The sequence below is a fragment of the Channa argus genome, chromosome 20, assembly GCF_033026475.1.
Source record: "Channa argus isolate prfri chromosome 20, Channa argus male v1.0, whole genome shotgun sequence".
Classification (NCBI taxonomy): Eukaryota; Metazoa; Chordata; class Actinopteri; order Anabantiformes; family Channidae; genus Channa; species Channa argus.
This window is the reverse complement of record NC_090216.1, coordinates 1,004,639-1,023,306: the sequence shown is the minus strand read 5'-3', so window position 1 is coordinate 1,023,306 and position 18,668 is coordinate 1,004,639. Positions and strand designations below refer to the sequence as shown.

Genomic DNA, 18,668 nt, shown 5'->3' with positions numbered 1-18,668 from the left:
GTCTCTGCTCTGATGTTGAGCTGAGCCTCGGGACAGGACCAGCAGACAGCAGGATCATGTTTACCACGTCTGAGGAATCTCTTCAGCTTTAATCCAAACCTTCTCACCCACAAATCTCTGTGCAAACACACACACACACAAGAGCTGAGTCACCACAGGGACTGAGGAAATAATTTCTTTATGTCCTTTGAATGCTTTTCATCACTGTTTGTGTCTGCTGGCGCTCCCTAACATCCAGGTCACAGTCTGGTTCAGCCGCTGTGCAGTGTACGAGGTGACAGTTTGTGTGGAGGACAGAGGGAGGGGGGGGCGACATCAACAAAATCCTGTGATGATTTGATTATTTTGAGCAGCAGAGCACTGACGAAAGAGAGAAGGGTTTCTAACAAGGCAGGATGTTGATATGATTTAGAATCTGTTGTGTTTTTGCTCATTGCCAGGATGATCATGGGCCCACACGGCATCAACCGAGCCGTACAGAGGCTGGAGTTTTCTGACTGCAAGAAGGGACTCGGTGAGCATCTTCCCTTTGACCTCTTTGACCTCCGAGTCATTATTAATGCCTTAAGTGTCTTTAAACTTGTGACAAATGATGTGTTCTTCTTGGTATTCTGCGGTATTTCTCATTTCCTAACAAAGCTTATGTGTTTGCATTCACAGGGGTAAAAATAATCGGAGGTTACAGAGAGCTGACAGGAGAGGAGTTCGGTATCTACATCAAGCGGGTGATAGCCGGTGGGTTGGCCGCTCTGGATGGTAAGTACCTTTTAGTATTTTGTTGTGTTTTGTGAAAAGAAGAGGAGATTTTATTTTTATCATCCTCCCTCACCTGTCGATGAGTCTGTCACTCTCTGTTCCAGGCCGGCTTAAGTCAGGTGACCTGATTTTGGATGTCAATAACATCAGTCTGATAGGGGTAACCAATGAAAGGTAATTCTGAGTGTGTGTGTGTGTGTGCGTTTAGTTCATATGTGGACACGTCTTATATTTTAGGGTGATGGTTCAGTTTGGGTGGAGCTGCAGCCCTGCTTGTTTTCTGTTAGCTACACCTGAACAACCCTTACGTTCCAGCTTCTGATTGAATGAACACACCTGATATCCAGGTCATCAGCAGTGGGTAGTCAGAAAACAAACAGGGCTGAGGCTCTTGAGGACTGGAGAGTTAAACTGAGGTGAGGTGTGGAAAGCAAAATGAGCCTGTCAGTTTAATGTCTCCTTTCTAACAGTTGGTACAGTTTATACTGTACTCGATGCTCATGGTAACATGTACAATCGATTTCCTGACAGGGCGGTGGAAATCCTGAGGACAGCCTCCCTCTCTAATCACATGTCCCTGCTGGTCGCCAGAGACGATGAATCCAGGTACACAAATGCATCTTTACCTCAGAATTTTCAAGATGAAATACACGCTGTTTTTTTAGAGCCGAATCCTTATTTGCATGTTGTGTGTCACGTTGTTGTGTCATGCAGCTGAAGTTTCCTGAAGATTGTTGCCTGGTTTCCTTCAGATTGGATTATGATTTATCCCAAACTCGTCCTATCGCAATAAGAATACAAAGACCTGTAGGTTCTGAGAGGGAAACCTGTTCCATTCATAGTCAGGTGGTAGAGAAAGTCTTTCAAGATAGAAATGACCAGAAGATGCTTTAGCTCCTGTCTGCTTTAATCTGAAGGTTTTCCCAGCACTGTGTGAAGGCATGGAAATAGTTTATAATTAAACCAGGATTAATAGCTTCTGTCCATCACAGCATTTAACTGCTTCTTCCCACCTGAGAGTCTTAATTTTATGAGAGGAAACATGGCTTTTTCGTGGTGTCATATTTTAAGCATTTATTGATGATACACATAATGTCCCACAACAACCTTGATTCCTCTGCACGTTCTGCTTCATTAGGGTGGATGCTTGTCTGAGATGATCTATAATCTACATGTTCCATTAAGCTTAATTCCTTTGTTTATATCCACCAAAGTTTCATGGCATCATTTTCTTCTTTTTTTATATAGATTCATTTGGAAACATAGAAATGTACCTGGTCATCTGCTTTGGATTTGATCATGCCATTCAATGTCCTATCTCTAATGTTATCACCATCATATAAATGGGCCAGTAGGTACTGGCTCTACATGCTAGAAGGCTCAATAGAATTAAAATACTGAACTACACCTACTGATAATATCAGTGCTCGTAGGTAGAAGGTGACCTGCTACGTCAGCTCGGCCTTTTGTTCTGTTGTTTGTGTTCTGTTCTGACAAGTGAACAGAGGAACTGCAGCCATACAAAGTGTAAACATAGCAGCATTAGCTTCTTGTTTCACGTCACTTTGACTGCACACACACAGTTTGCAGCTACGTTTTAACAAGGATATGTCTGAATGAGTTTACCGGCTTTGTTAAAAGCTTGGTGTGTTCTCTTGTACTGAGTTGCTAAGATGAACAGCCAGTCACAGGTCCCACTTGGGACAGGATTGAATGAGTGACTTTATTAGTTGACACAAAAAATGTACAATTTGTTAAATCACAACGTTACAACCAAAAGGTTAATATTAATCCTGACTTTGCTCACACTGAGATCCATGCAGGGAGGTGAAGAAACACATTTTTTAGTGATGAAACCTTGTTTTTACAACAGTTAAAAATAAAATAAATGACACTGTGTCCACAGCTGCTGGGGAAACAAGTCTGTTAGTCATTTAGAAGAATCAGAAGGAGCCTTTAACCTGCTTAGACTGCAGGCAGAAACTACTGTAGAAGAATTTAAAATTGTGCGTAAAAGAAAGGTCTTCTTCAAACAGCTTCATACAAAAGAGATTTTTTTTAGCATAGAATGTCCGTGTGTGTAATTCCTGACAGCAGCGGAGGTTTTGGAGACACGACTTTGCCCGTACAAATGAAGCACGTCAGTAGTTTGATCCGTCCTTGATGTAAATACTGAGCTGAAAGTGCATGTGGCTGACAGGCAGCGTCCTGCGCTTCACCAGCGGGAGGTAAACTGACCTGGCACTCTGCTCTCCCCTGTGCTTTTCCACGTCAGCCTGCCACATTGAGACAAACACAGCCTGACACAATAGGGACACTCGACTGTCTGTCCACGGGGTCTATGCTCGGGGAAAAAGCTGATCAGAGATACAAAGCACAGGGATTAACAGAAACAACAGCAGGTAGAGTCTGTTTCCAGGGCGCAGACTTTGCAGGGCTGCACTCGTCTTCTGTTTAAGGTCAGAGTTGGGTCAGGTTTTAATCAGGCCTATGTGTGTCTTTGTCCTTCTATTTATCACTTATGCTCTATCACTTGTTCCTTCACTGAATGCTGCAAACTTAGAGCTAGAGATAGAATCTCAACAGAGATATATGTGTCATGTGGAATCATATGAAGCCACGTGGCCTTTAATAACCACCATGATATTTACATTACCAGCTTGTTCCGGTTGGATGTGGGCCACGGAACATCACTTATTTTTAGTAACTTAACGTGTTTATGAAAAGTTGAGGTTTTAAGATGTTTTTACAGCCTTATTGTCGGTGTGCAAAGAATAGGTTGGGCCGCGATTATCCACTTGTTGGCAGGCGATGCTTATCTGCATATGTGGATCCATGAGGACAACAAGGTGATTTGAGGCCTGATGTTTAAAAAAAAAAAGAAGGAATAACGCTGCTGACAGGAAATAGAATTGTTGTTGTGACTGCAGAGAAAGGTCAAGAGAAGGGTCCTGCCATTTTTTTTATCATTATGAAACCAAACTGACCTTGTATGACTCCTGTTCTGGGGACATAAATCTATTTACTCAGCCACAGTGTGGGGTCTCGACCCCTCAATAACCTAAATCATTTCAGAGCTAACAGTTGGTTTATTGTTCGGTTAATGTTAATGTTACAGCCACTGTCCTCTGAAATGAGTGTGTGTGTGTGTGTGTGTGTGTAAGAGCAGATTTGTGGCAACACGCCAGAGCTGAACCTCGACGGCAGAATTGTACTTTACATTTGAAACAAATTCTGATTATTATGTGCAGCTGGTCCTGAGTGTTACAGCAGGTCACAGCGAGGACACCGTGATGCAATCATGCAGCGGTGGTGGGGGGGAATTTGCCTCAGCAGTCTAAGCTTATAGGTGGAGTTTGGTGAGTTCAGGATGGATCGAGGAAGATTATGTCATTTGTAAGCTGCTGTGCTGAGAGTTTGGTAAATTCTCTTTAGCTCAGAGACAGTTTACAATGGATTAGAGTTAGGAAATGAGTTGTGTGTGTTAATTTGATTAAGAGAGAAGACAGTGAAGTGCAGTATGTCAGTCAGTGGCTGTTTGATCAATTTAAGTTGAGCTCTGCATTTGCTCATTAAGCTTAAGCTCACGTCACACGATTTAATGCTCGTCTTTTTGTGTAGATGCTTCATGTTTGTATCCAGCTCCAGTGTGAACAACTGAAGGCCTAAACTGTCACACTGGCTTAGATTTACCTGAAATATGAGCCACATTTGAACAACAGCAATGTCAACATCTGCTCAGTTATGCTGTGTTCCTCCCAGTTTTCCCCACAAATAGGAAACATCCTGTTCTCTCCACTGTCCCCTGGCTCTGTTTTTGCTCTCCTCCCTTTTTTTTACTGGCAGGAAGGAGCTGACACTAAAAGATGACAACAGGTGATATGTGCAGAGAAGTCAGATGTTAAATAAACCACATGAATGCTGATCTGCATGTTCTGAGAGCTACACAAAGATTTAGAACTAGCAACACGTACAGAAGTGAACCCCTTAAAACCCCTTCTCTAAAACCAAAGCAAACTATCTGGAAGTATATCTGGGTTATGTCTGCTGTTTTCATAGTTCTCCAATAACTAAAGTAACTAACTGATGTTATGCACTGTTTTCTTGCACCGGGAACCTGTGTGTCTCTGGACTGCAGGTGTTTTGAACATTAAGAGCAAAGGTCAAACAGGTGGCCTGTGAGCTCAGGATGTTTTGTCTCAGTGACAGTGCAGATCCTGTTTAAAAGGAATTAACTGTCGATCCCATCAAAGCCAGATCAGACAGTGATAGTAGGAGCGACTTCTGGTTTCCTCTGCGACCATGTGAGGGAGACAAACACTCACAGATCTTCCTGCTGCCTCAGCACAATCAGCACAATATAAAACTAATACACTGAACCCTTCATTGAGGGTTTCAGCAGTGAAAATGAAGCAAAATGCACTGAGAGTGTCTGTAGTACAGTTTGAAAATCAAAGTTCCAAAGTTAAACGGGAAAAGCAGAGATATTGAGCCAACTTCAAGATTTCACCAACTAAATTTTTTATGTAACACTAACTGGAGCAAACGGTGCAAAATCCTTGTTATCTTTTCTTACCACTGTATATGATGTTAAATTTGGTTAGTCACATATATGTTTAATATGTTTATGGTCCTGATAGTAACTACAAATCTGAATACACTGTTCTCCTAACATACAGTATCTGTGTGTGTGTGTGTGTGTGTGTGTGTGTGTGTGTGTGTGTCCTGCAGGAGGGAGTTCTCTGAGCTGATGGAAAAGTACAGCTCCAATAATATCACAGCTTCAGAACAAATCTCACCAACTCAGCTCTCCACAGGTAAAATGCCCACGACTATACCCACGTTTATATTTCAGTCATTTATACTTAGTTATTACACTTATTACAACCTGTACGCAGTTCTGAATGTAACCGGAGATATAGATATAATAATGGCATAAATAATGTTCCGACTTTTGCTTTGTGAGGATTTTTCCCTTTCAAATGCTGCAGCATGTGTTGACCTTGCTACAATCTTCAGTTTTTTTCAAAAACAGACCCGATTGTTCAAAAATGTCCCATAATATTAAAATGTTCTGACTTTGCAAAAATGCCTCGTCTTTTCTCAAGTAACACTTTCCAAAAATGTCCCTGTTACATAAAATTAGAACATTAGAAATGTTTTACTCTCCTTCTCTGTCCATCCAGCATCTTTTATGAATGATCACTAATATTATAAAATAACTGATTAAATCTGTGTTCAATTATTTTGTGCAACTCCTCTTATTCATGCATCCTCCCCCACTCTTCATTCTTCTCTCCATCCCACTCTTTTTGTCTCCCTCCACTTCCTGTTCACCTCTCTTCTTTCTTCTTTTTCTCCGGTTTCTGTGCAGGGAAGCTGACAGACACTGCCTCCTCCTCCTCCTCATCCAGATCTGAGAGCCCTCAGCTCCTCAGTCCTAAAGAGGGGGTCACTGCCTACACTCAAAGCCACCCCTACTCTGCTACCCCCCCCTACACTGTGCACATGCCCTCGCACGCCTTCGGGTAAGAATCAGATGGCTGGTGCAAAACCTTTAGAGAAATACCTTTGACAGTCTGAGTCTGTCACCAGAGTAATGATGGAGTACTTCATTAAAAAAGCACGTTCAGAGCAAACATTTCTATAAACGTAGTTTTATGAATGAGAACTATTCTCCTTTATGGCCTATGCCTCTGTTTGCATTTGCATTGCCAGTAGGAACTATAAAGTGACGAAGAGTCCGTATGCATTTATGTATTCCTGTATTGATTTGTTGTAAGTCTGCAGCTTTTTGTAATATCCAATACATTTTTCCACCTTTCATTTCAGGCCAATGTCAGTGACTCTGACATTTGGCACTGACTTCAACTCTGGCACCAGCTTTTCTCTTCTAAAATGAATTCTAACACTAGAAAACAAATGAACATGAGCCCACAGTTGGCTGAAATACGACTGTTCACCTCCCAAGGAATGAAGGCAGACATCGCTTGCTTGTTATCAGGAGCTGGGCTGCAGACTGCTGAGGTCACCTCGGTCTCACAGTGCTGAGGTCGACATCATGAGATCCAGATCAAATTTAAACTCAGAATAAAGTGAAGACACCTTTCAATATAAATAGGGTCATTTCAAAAAATGAAAAGGTAAAAAAGCAGCAGTGGGACTAAAATTACAGCTTCAACCTGCCTCTTCTCTCTCAGGGTTTTCTCAGTGTTCGGTTGCTGTAGGAGCTAAAAACGCTCCTCAAAACGATGTTCTTGAAGTGGTCATGGTTGCTAATTCCTACGCGTCAAAAACACAAACAGCGGAAACTTACTTGTAGAGTTTTAAGATCTATGATGATGTTCCTCTGGTCCAAAAGCACCTATCATGTGATTGAACATTACTTCCCTATTTCTGTGCATTTTCTAAAAACACAGAAAGACTTTAAAATGAGAACTGCTCACATTGTGTTTCACTCCTGTGATCTCACTGCAGTAAATGCAGTGTAAGGTCTAAAGGTATTTTTGGCAGGTAGTTACATAAACCGGTAGCTTGTGATTTTGCAGGATGTGAACACTAGTAATAGCTAAAAATAGTTTGAATGTATCTTCAGCAATTTCACAGCGTAGGAAGATGGAGAGCAAGAGGAGGAGGGAGCTAGAGATTATGTGGTGGTGTTGGCTCGGTGCAGCCCTGTGGGTTTTAATCATGCTTAGTGTCATGCACCCTCTCTCCATCTCCTCAGTGACAGTGTCATTCAGCTGATATGTGTTGCCAAGGGGACGGGCCTGGGGCTCATCATCAAGGGGGGAGCCAACCGTGCCGAAGGACCAATGGTGTTCATACAGGAAATAGTGCCTGGAGGGGACTGCCACAAGGTCAGCATCCCCTTTATCACAGAACATATGTCAGTTGATTTAAACCAACTTGATCATTTAATCAAGTAAATGTATAATTACAACAGGGTACAAATATTGTGCTACAAGTAAAAGTTTCTACATTTAACATAGAAAGTACAAAAGGATTAACGCAAAAATACTTGAAAAACCAACCGTAAAACTACTCTTTAGACTTACCGTCTCATTTCTCATCAGTCATTATGATATTATTGGATTATAATTATTGATGCATTAATGTTTTCATCACTTTAACATTGCAGGTGGAAACGATGGAGCTGATCATATGAGCGTAATGCGTACTTTAGTTAAAGTACTTTGTTAGTAACAATGAGAACAAGTGTAAAATTAAAACTCAAATAATTGATTCACACACTTCAAACATAAATGGTAATAATAATAACGTAAACTCCTGTGACATCTTGTGAAATGACTTCATAAAACACTTTAATTTGCATTTCTTTTTCTGTCATTGTTTAGTTTTTTATGCTGTATTTTATTCATTTTATGCTCAGTAACAGAGTCTGATCTTGAACCACGTAAAGCACTTTCTTTTAAAAAAGAGTTAATGTGTTCAGGGGCTCTGGTGGCCCACCGGGATCTGAACTGTCTGTATATTTGTGCTGTTTCAGGACGGCAGGCTGCAGGTCGGGGACCAGTTGGTGTCCATCAACAAAGAGTCCCTGATTGGAGTGACGTACGAGGAGGCCAGAAGCATCCTGACACGCACCAAAATCAGGTCCAGAACACCTGCACACATCAATTATTCACATGATGTGTTAAAGCAAGGATGAGGTGTCACACTGTTAAATGGCCGTGATAACATAGAAGTGATGACCTTCTGCTGGAATCTGCCTGTATTTGAGTGAGAAAGAAATATGCACTGAGCTAATTGAGTTTCACATTTTAACTGACTGGTAATCTGTTATTACCATGTAAATTTAGTTGTATTATTATTATTAATATTATTTAGTTTTCACACATAACAAAAATTGTATTTCAGTTTTGTTCATGAAGTTAAATAGTCTGAATATTACATACAAAATTTATACTAATGAGATTGTAATGTGATGTTTTCAACAATAAGATAAGACTTTTTTGATATGACTATTGATCCCATGGTGGGGAAATTCCAGAAAAATACATAATCACTATTTGATATTGGTGACAGAAGGAGTTAATAGAAAGAAAATACTCTCTTCTAAAGATTATAATGGTGGCTCTACATTCATCACATGAATAACAACACAAGTGGTCTTGTTTCAGACCAGACCCCACAGTGGAAATTGCCTTTATCAGGCGGAGGTCGTCCTCTAGCTCCAGCAGTGGGCCTCACAGCCCCATCTCCCTCCCTGGGTCTGGAGGTGGGGGTGGGCCGCAGACGAGGGCCCCGGGGGTGAGCAACGTGCCTCTGCAGCCGACCGTGGTCACCAAGATCACCTCCAGCCGAAACCCCGTCAGTGAGACCCTGCCAACAGTCAACGTCAGTCAGGTCTGAACATCACAACATCTCAAACAAGGACCTGCTCAAATGGTGAAAGTCATCTGAACCAGGACCTGAACAACAAGTGGGTCACAGCGACTTCTGTAATATGTTGTGTTGATGTTTGCAGGTGCGAGTGTCTCCAGGAAGAACAGAGCAGCCACACCTCTCCTCCCCACCAGAGAGCGACAGCATCACTGATACGAACCCTGGTATGAATATGTAATTATCTGTATATCTGCATATATATGTATCTCTGTGTGTGCTCTATGTCTGCATGTGGTGCAAAGTGTGCCAGCTCTATTTAAGAGTGGCAGCTTTAGTCCTTTCCCAGAGTGGGTTGGACTAATTGGCTGTAGAATTATGGCTTCATGTAGCATTAAGGACCAAATAATAACCAAAGATGTTTCCCTGCAAATAATCAGGTACAGAAATTGTACATTTCTTGCTGCAGATTGTGTGATAGAATGTCCATAGTTGCTTCACATCCAAAGTTAATTTATACCAAACATTCAGAAAAAGAAAATGACTTGACTGGACGTTGGAGCTGATTCTTCAGTCAGTGAAGAAGCAAATGAGGTGATTAAAGTTCCAGTCAAAGCTGAAATGATAGAAAAACGTGCTGGACTTGTTTTAATGTGAGGAAGGTCACAGTCTTTTCTATTTTACATGCTTTGTGACATTTTACCCTTCGTGGAGTTATTGATGTTTCTTTTTAACACAAAAGTGTTTCAGAAACAACACCGTCTCCTAAAAATTCAGTTTCTTCACTGCTGCACCTGCAATTCCACAACAAGGGAAGTAAAGCTGTTGTAGAGCAGAAAGAGGGAGGACAGAGCAGAAAGGCCTGATTCAGTCTTCTGTTACAGGACCTTGAGTTGCACACTGCAGCTTTAAGCCACAATACCATCACACACAGCCTAAACATACTAAACAAAAAGCTTTGCTAGTGTAATGTGGTGGCATTTCCCTTTCTTACAAAAACCTGGGAGATTCAGTCCTTAGAGTCAGAATGGAAGAGAAAAGAAAAGTAAAAACTTTTCTTGTAGTCTATGTTGAGTATATGTCTAACATGTGAGGAAATCACTGTGCAACAGTCATTTTAGAAAAGGGATTTGAAAATTATGCAGATCTACAGGCCTGTGCACAGATGCCCTGCTGTAAACTGTGAGGTGCAAATGAAAGTCGGGCAGCCGTTCTGATTTTGTCAGACAAAGAAGGAGGCAGAGCCAGGGACAGATGGCGTGTGGTTGGCTGCCTGTCCGAGGAGGAAGTGAGGCAGGCGGGAGGTCTGGCCTATGATTGGCTGAAGAGGTGTGAAGCATCGTCCCATCTCAGCGTCTGTGAGAAATCCTGATGTCTTTCTCCATATGTGCATTAATCTGGCTTATTAGTCATCTTATGTCACTGAAATGTGGCTCCATAAGAGAGGAAGGGTTTTGAGGGTGTAAAGAGTTTAGTTGTACCATTACCAGTAAACCAGTGTGTAGGAACATTTAACAATACATAACAATACAATCTAACATACACTAATACAATTTGTCAAATATTTAACAATTTGTTAACAAATTGTTAATTATTTAACAAATTGGGTAACATTGGATTAATTAATTAACAGAGTGAGTTGTTTCACTATGGGACAAGCTTCGCCCTCCTCTTATTATCATGGCTGACCGCACCTCCTAATCATTCTAGGCTGATTTCTTTTGATGGTCCTGCAATATGGAGTCTGTAATAACGCACAAATGTGTGAGCACTACCCCAACATGCTGTTGCACAGATGTCCTGAACTGACACCTCCTTAAACAGGGCCCATGATGTGGCCATGCTCCATGGCATACAGCTGGACAAACAGCTGCTCTGTTTTCCTAAAACCTGATGTCCTATCCACATACACATGCAAGGCCTGCACTGGGAATTAAGTGTTAAGTTGTTGAACCTCCAAAGGAAATTAGTGAGGATCGAAAGCACAAAGGCTGGATTGGGCCATGGACACACCTTAGCCTGTCCTGGGGCCCATTGTAGACATTAGGGTGGATAGACAGAGCTGGTAAATCACTGACTCACTTTGCTGTTGTCAGTGCTAAGAGCAGAGTTTAAATAGAGAGAAATTTCAAACCCAAACTATTAAACTATTGGGCTCAAAAGGATGGTCAGAGTCAAGTCCGACAGCGGGGCAAGCAGCAACTGGAAACCAGGGGATGCTGTCTGGCTGGTTTGTCACAAAATCCCAGGGAGAGATTGCTGCCAAATAAAGCCTTGCTCTTCTTCAACAACTCCTGAAGGAAGCACAGCACATCAGCCACTGAACACTCAGATTTATCTTTGCTATCCAGTGCTTGCATGGCCAATGAGGTGCTATTAAAATTAGTAACAAGCCCTGCCATGGGAATGCTAGAACATTCTCCCTATCATGTCTGATAGATAGAACAACAGTGGACAGTGAGTGTTTTCTTGCAATGCAAATAGATCTACGAACGCTCGTCCAAATCTCTGCTAAATCTGTTCCAACACCTGTGGGAGTAGCCTCCATTCCCTGTACACAGGATTCCCTCTGGACACGTTTGAACCCCGGGTCAAAATGCCTGACACATGTGTGACATGCGGGGACACAAACATTGTGCCGCTCCACAAAATTCTTTTCTGGGCCAGTCTGTGTAGCTGCAGAGGCCGAGTTCTGCCCTGTAGACTTGAGTTCACCAACCAATGATGTCCCTGAAGAAAACAAAGAAAATGTCTCAGGGCCACAAATAAAGCATGCGGTTCCAACATGCACCATGCAGTATATATGAGCACGATCCTCCTTTCCAACTTTTTTTCTTTTCAGAGGTGGGAGGGAAGGTGAGGGTGAGACTAGGTTGCCCATTTCTTTCTTCTGACCCCCGGATCGGATGAAAGGTTTCTAGCTGCTAATGCAGCAAATGAGTGTTTGTCCCACAGTCTCGTGTTATTAGAGCTGGCCTGCTGATTAGGATGCTGACCAGCTGAATGTCTCTGTTCCCTGCCAACACTCTATTTACCGCTGGCTGCAGCAGCCCTGGCCATCTGTGGGGGGCGAGGGGTAGGTTCCCATGGTAAGCGAAGGTCAAAAGCTTCGCCCTCTTGTTTCCTGAGGCTGCTGGTATCTCATATCTTTTCCAAAGCTGGACCAAAATGACCCTCTGTGGGATCATGAGTGGCAACCATAACATCTGCCTACTGCGCATGACTTAAACCTGGCAGTTTTAGCCAGAGGGCTCTCTTGTCAGAGACTGCCAGCCCCATCACCCTGGACCACCCCCTTGGGGGAGCGTAATATTAGGGCATATTAGGACCCACGTCCTCCAGGATCTCTGCCTTGTCTGCAGACATTAAGAGAATACAGGAGTGATGTGATCCAGTTTACTAAGCAGAGAAATGTTGGAGGAAGATGAGATTGCCCTTAATTGGGCTGAGGGTGATAAGCCACTGAAGGTTCCACAGCTGCTTATCTGGCGGCAGGGCTGGCAGAAGGCTCTTACCATCGTACAGGTCCTGCTCTGACCTCTCTGCATCTTGGGCTGCCCGTCACGGTATTCACAATTTGGATGTGGCCCGCTTGCACACCTTATACAGGTTGCTGTCCACTGGGGGAGTAGCATCAGTGGTACTAGGAGGCCTTGATTGCTGGGCTGGGAAGGTGGAGTCATTCTCCTCTTCCTCCATATTATCCATGTCGAGGAGGTGAGAGCCGGAGTCGCACTCTGCATCCTCCACACCTGGCTCGCCCTCCTCACGTTCAGTGAGCTCCTGCAACAGAGTGGCATGATCGGGGACTCAGTATTCATCATATCCACCAAGATTGTTTTAGCTGGCAGATGATGAGTGTCTCCTGCGGGCAAATGTGTGGCTGATGACAGGCATGGTCCTGATTATTAGCCACCGCCACTCTCAACTTCCATTCTAAAATTATTACTGGCATCACCGCACAGTGTTAGCACACCTGCGGGTCTGCCAGCGTAGCCTGAGTGTATTCAGGTGCGCTGAAGGTCCTTTACCAAGATTAAAGAGCCACATGACACAGGAGACGGGGAGGATGCAGCCTCTTTAGCCTTAATCTCCAACCCTTTGGCTGGGGTTGGTACCATAGACATAACGTAGCTCACGGAAGGAGACTGACTATGAAATTACCACACTAACTTTAGGCCTCTAACACGTCCTTTAGGTGACACTATGCCAGTAAGGTTCGTTCTGGGTCAGACTTTTTCTTCACTGGTCTAAACTGTTAAGCAGGTTAACACCTGCCTAGAACACGCTGGGGGAGCTTACAATAGCACATGGAAAGAAAGCGAGAATGAGTCAGGAGGGGGGGTCGGCAGTAATAATAAGAGGAGGGCGGAGCCTGAAGCGTGGCTGGACCTGTCTGGCGCTGACAGACGTGGTGTCATTGGAGCTTCCGTAGTTGGTCACGCCGAGGCAAATCCCATAGTGAAACACAGAGCGAATGTTATAAAAAGAACAACTATTTACTTTGCTTATTGCAGTCAATTTTCAATAAATTCTTCTGTTTCCAGAATCTGCGAGCATTCAGAGAAAATGTTCCCTGAGCACCAGCTGTCGCCTAAGACTGGAGAAGTTGGAGCAGGTCTGTGTGTGATCCATTCTTATTTATTCGTTATATAATTAAACAGCTAAAGTCCTGCCCTACTATCAGGTTAGTTGTGTGTGTGTGTGTGTGTGTGTGTGTGTGGGCATTGATCTGGTCTATGTGTGTGACTCCAGGCCCTGGATCTGATTGGTCTAAAGCCCACAGAGCATCAGCGACAGGCGCTCAGGTCCAGACTACAAACAGATCCAGCTGGGACAGTGGCCTTCACAGGTAAGACAGCAAAGCTTTTCAACTTTTAACTTTATCCATAAATGTAATGTATTAATCCTTAATGAATTCTGCAGAACTTGAAACATCACAATGTTCTTTTAAAGCAACAATTCCAATTCACAATTACATTTGTGAATTTAAAAAAGCTGTATTTAGTTGTGTAAATGAATTGAAACAGCACCAAAACATGGCAAAGAAAACATGTGTGTGTTTGTGTGTTTGCAGATTTTGAGAACCTGATCAGAGAATTGTTCAAGCCTCAGCTGGAGGAGTTGGCTGTCACCCAGCCGGGGGCGAGGTTCACATCTGATGACCTGTCCAGTCTGTTGGAGTCACCCAGTAACCCGTGGGTAAGAATGTGCTGCAGCACGGCTGCTGGCTTCCGCCTCCATGTAGCAGGTGGATTGTCTGCATTGTGCATAATATTTCAAATGCTTCACTTTCTGATCATGTGATCATGGGTTGATGTGAAACACAGGACTCCATCTGCATGACTGGTCACATAAACACAGGAACTGCATGAAAGTGCATTAATGGCTGATAATAATGGGCTGGACGCATCGATCCTGATGATTTGTTCCCTGGACAGATGATGCAGATTGATTGTCCCTGAAATATCATAGAGACAAACCCATTGTTGGAGTCACAGAATGAGAAGGTCACTGTAAATAAAACTCAATCTGATGCATGAAGGGGAAAACGGGCCATTTTGTTTCACGTTGTTTCTATATTTGGTTATTATGTGTAACTGTTCTCTCCTGTTTGTACGTGTTTTGGGATCATTGTGCATTTGTTTTAGATCATTTTACAACGTTTTTTGTCACTTTTAATGTATTTTCTTAGTATTATCTCTCTTTTTTGAATGCTTGTTTTCTATCTGTGGATATTTTTCATCTTTTAATAGAGCTCAGACTTTCAAATGACAAATATTAATGCCCCCTGTATAAAGAGGTTGTGGCTGTGCCCCCTTTGGTAATCTATTCATGTTGGGATGGCACCTGTGCATTTATGACAAATTCATTTCTAGCAGATAAAAGGCAGCAGCAGTGCCGACAGCTGCTTTCCAATTTAAACGTCATATTGAAGGCAAACGGAAGGAAATTCAGTTACGTTCTGTGCTCAAAAGGCTTTAACTCCGTTAAAAAAACTGCTTTAACAGATTCCAGTCCAACTCTAGTAAAAATAAAAGGTTGGCCTTTTTGTTTTTGCCTTTTTCTACTTGAGAAAGCTGACGATAGCTGTGGAGTTGGTCCCTGTCAACACCGTGGTCATTACTGACGTGCTGGTCCTTTAACCGAGTCGTATTGATGCGGAAGCTCTGACTTCGATCTGTGAATGCTCTCAGTGAAAGGGACATGTGAACCGTCCTAATGATTTTCTACACAGTCCGGGGTCACACAGTATCGGAGCAATAATGGATCATGGCCTGTGAGACTGTACATACGGCCTTTCCTGGAAATGCAACATTTTTGGGAAGAAGTGTAAAAAAACTGGCCAGAATTGTAATTTAAGTTAACAAAAATCCTTGGACCTTGGATCCTTGGAGCAACCTTGGAAAACAAAAATATGGACAATACTTTTTGGAAGAAACTTTGACAAAATTGTTTAGTTTTTATTTATTTATTTAGTACTGAAAAATCACAGAGAACCACAGCAGAAACCAAAACACAGACATTTGATAAATTCCTTATGAAAAAAATGAAAGACACGTTTCTCTAAACGCCTAAAATGAAAAAAGGAGTTGTTAGTGTCTGTCCTGAGGAATATTTTTGTAAAACTAAAAAGTTAACAGCCAAATATTACAGGCTTGTTTAAAGTGAGCTGAAAGAATCTGTATACTGCACCTGATGTAGTGTTTTCTTTGTGTCCACTATAAACCCCTGTCATTCAGGAGATTCATTTATGAATTAACAACCAAAAGGACGTTTTATAGGGAGATTTTTACTGGCAAAGGTTTGATTTTCATTCTATTAACCTGTTGGCTGGTTGCTGTCTAACAGGTTGTGTGGAAGTTTTTGTGGTTTTGGGCAAAAACTGAACTTAAGTCACCTCCTGCTTTGCTGATTCATCTGTTACTAATGTGCAGCCATCACCATCGGACTCGGAGGACCTGGAGGAGATGGAGAGGCTGAGGAAGGAGCACATCGAGGCTCTGAGGGAGATCAAGAGGCTGCAGGTAAGATCGCATCCAGCTGCTTCACTCTGAGGAAAATGAATTTCAGGTTTCACCTGTTTCTCTGCTTCTCTCATCTTCAGGAGCAGCTGGTGGAGTCTCAGAGAGTTCACCATCAGATGGAAGAAGAGCTCAGCAAGATTAAACAGGTGAGTCACAGCTGCTGCAGGTACCTGGCACCAGACTCTGCCATTAATCTGCTTGCTGGCGAGAAACGTTGGCTTAGTGTTCACTTTATTAGGTTCCCATGTATAGTTGAATCCAGTCCAGATCAACTATTCAGCTGTGACGTTGACTGGTTTATATACAGTTATCGAATTCAGTCCGGTGAATCTCCACTTAGGCCCTTCCAAAAGTTCAACAGATAAATGTATGGAGTCGTCAGGTGATTGAGTACGGAAAGCAGAAAAGAAGTGCTCGTAATGTTAACTCACAACTTTTAGCATTTGTTTTGTAAAATATAGAGAACTTTTATCTCTTTAGGTCTCAGTCATACAGTACAATGGCAAATGTGGAAATATTTTGTTTTGGTGTAACTGATAATTTGGAGACATTTCAAAAGGTGACACAACTACACAAAAATTGTTCTACAAGCCAAAGTTATAAAAACTTAAAAACTATAAGTTTATCATATTTGTAAGAGTGTAATATTTTAATAGTAACTTGTAACTAAAGCTGTGAAATATACAAGCCCAGTTCCAAAGAAGTTGGGACGATGTGTAAAACCTAAGTAATAACAGAATGCAGTAATTGCTGCCCGTGTTCCAACTTTTTTGAGATGTGTTGCTGCCATCAAATTCAAAATGAGCTCATATTTTCCATGAAATGGTGAAATGTCTCAGTTTCAACATCTGATGTTATTTATGCTCTATTGTGAATAAAATATGGGCTGATGAGATTTGCAAATCATTGCATTCAGTTTTTATTTATGTTTTACACATTGTCCCAACTTTTTTTGGTTTTTAGCATAACATGTAAAATATTGAAGTTAAGTAGCTTTACTACACTCTACCTGCCTAATCAGCCTTAAATAAAATGTATGTAGGTACTTGCAACCCGTTGAGTATCACACCAGCTTTAACTATGACCTTAGGAATAAAGATAGAATCTGCAGAAACTGAACATTATCAATCTCATGGACTAGAATTAATAACAGAGCTGTACAATAGATTGTACATATCACACATTATATGGGACAAATATGTAAACAAAATCAATCCAGTAAATGCAGTAATATGTCATAACGAGTGAACGTTGTGTCCTGTCCTGGTCCAGTAGTTGGGTTGATGTGGTGCGAGAGCCTGGGGGCTTCTGTAGTGGTGCTTCTTTTAAAATAGATCAGCAGGTGGAGCTCTACACACACCTACACAGACCCATGCTGCTTCACCTGCAGTGGACTGTGGGACAACACTGTCAAAGTGTGGACCAAAGACTTTACTTCAAGTCCAACACTGCTTTTGTCGTTTTCCAAACCAGACTTCCAAATTCTGCCTACACAGATTGGACGTCACTGCATCTTTCAGGTGTTGAACCTAAAAATATTGTCCCTGAAACTTCCAGTCACTTCATGTTCTCTAACAACATGAGCTACAGTAACTGTAAACAGACACTTGACAAATGTGTTGTATGTTTCACCTCACGATTTACAAAGGGTTTAGGACCCGAGTGAGGAAATGATGATCCTGTTACCCTCTGAGCTGTAGATGGACTGAGTGTACACGCTGCCCATGGAGGCCCACGATGAGCAGCAGTGGCTTTGTTCAACATCCACCAGTCCGAGTGTGTGATGCCAGGGCGGACCGCCGCTTGAAAGTGTTGGCGGACTCGCACTGCAGCAGGTTTACAGTGGGAGGAGTGTAGGGCCAGCTCCGTTTTAAAATAGTTCCTCTCTGGATTGGTTTGCTGTGATTCATAGCAGAGGGGTCTCAGCCTCTCCGGCTCCTACTCTTCTGCCTCTCAACTTTTACTCAATTGCATAAACCGATCGATATCTACATTTAGAAGCGTCTAACAGATGTACTGCAACAACAGGGACTTGACCAGGACATTTCCTATGTGTGATTTGGACCTGAGGGGAGAAGCAGGGAACATTCAGTTCATGCTCAGGCCTTTGTTTTGCTTTTGTGAACATCTTGGGCTTATGTGCTGCTAGCAGCAGCAAAAGAGCGTCAGAGTTTCTCTAGCAGCTTTACAGACAGATGAATGTTACAGGTTTGCCTTAAGCAGCTTGGTTTTCGACCGGTAGTCACGGAGCACAGAGGGGTTTGCTGTTCTTTGCTTTTTTACACATTTATACCTTCCAGTGCGTAAATGTAGACGGGAACTGTTCACAGGCGTAGACACATGCAACCTGTGACAGGTCTTAAATGCATTAGAATCAAAGAAAACTGCACACAGCTTTGTGCTGCCTAACTGTCGGGTTCAGCTCTAAGTGGTGTTAAACTTCCTTCTACATGTTCTCTGAGGCCGTGCAGACGAGTGTAGCAGATGACTCTTAATCCTCTGAGGGGAAATTCTCTGGACAAAGTTATTTCTGAATAC

General features: G+C 42.5%; 1 protein-coding gene across 13 annotated transcripts in view; it reads left to right on the top strand.

The window, feature by feature from the left end:
* stxbp4 (syntaxin binding protein 4) overlaps positions 1–18,668 on the top strand; it is a 45,497-nt gene that overhangs the window by 6,332 nt on the left and 20,497 nt on the right. For all 13 annotated transcript variants that reach the window (XR_010911888.1, XR_010911891.1, XR_010911890.1 and 10 more), the window contains exons 2-16: positions 441–514; positions 661–756; positions 861–930; positions 1,288–1,362; positions 5,488–5,573; positions 6,131–6,284; positions 7,484–7,616; positions 8,267–8,373; positions 8,901–9,126; positions 9,248–9,329; positions 13,650–13,720; positions 13,858–13,954; positions 14,180–14,304; positions 16,041–16,130; positions 16,211–16,276. Coding sequence is in view for 8 of the 13 variants with exons in the window: in XM_067489003.1 (XP_067345104.1) it covers positions 441–514; positions 661–756; positions 861–930; positions 1,288–1,362; positions 5,488–5,573; positions 6,131–6,284; positions 7,484–7,616; positions 8,267–8,373; positions 8,901–9,126; positions 9,248–9,329; positions 13,650–13,720; positions 13,858–13,954; positions 14,180–14,304; positions 16,041–16,130; positions 16,211–16,276 (1,552 nt within the window). In the remaining 5 variants the exon portion in view is untranslated. The remainder of the gene's footprint in view (positions 1–440; positions 515–660; positions 757–860; positions 931–1,287; positions 1,363–5,487; positions 5,574–6,130; positions 6,285–7,483; positions 7,617–8,266; positions 8,374–8,900; positions 9,127–9,247; positions 9,330–13,649; positions 13,721–13,857; positions 13,955–14,179; positions 14,305–16,040; positions 16,131–16,210; positions 16,277–18,668) is intronic.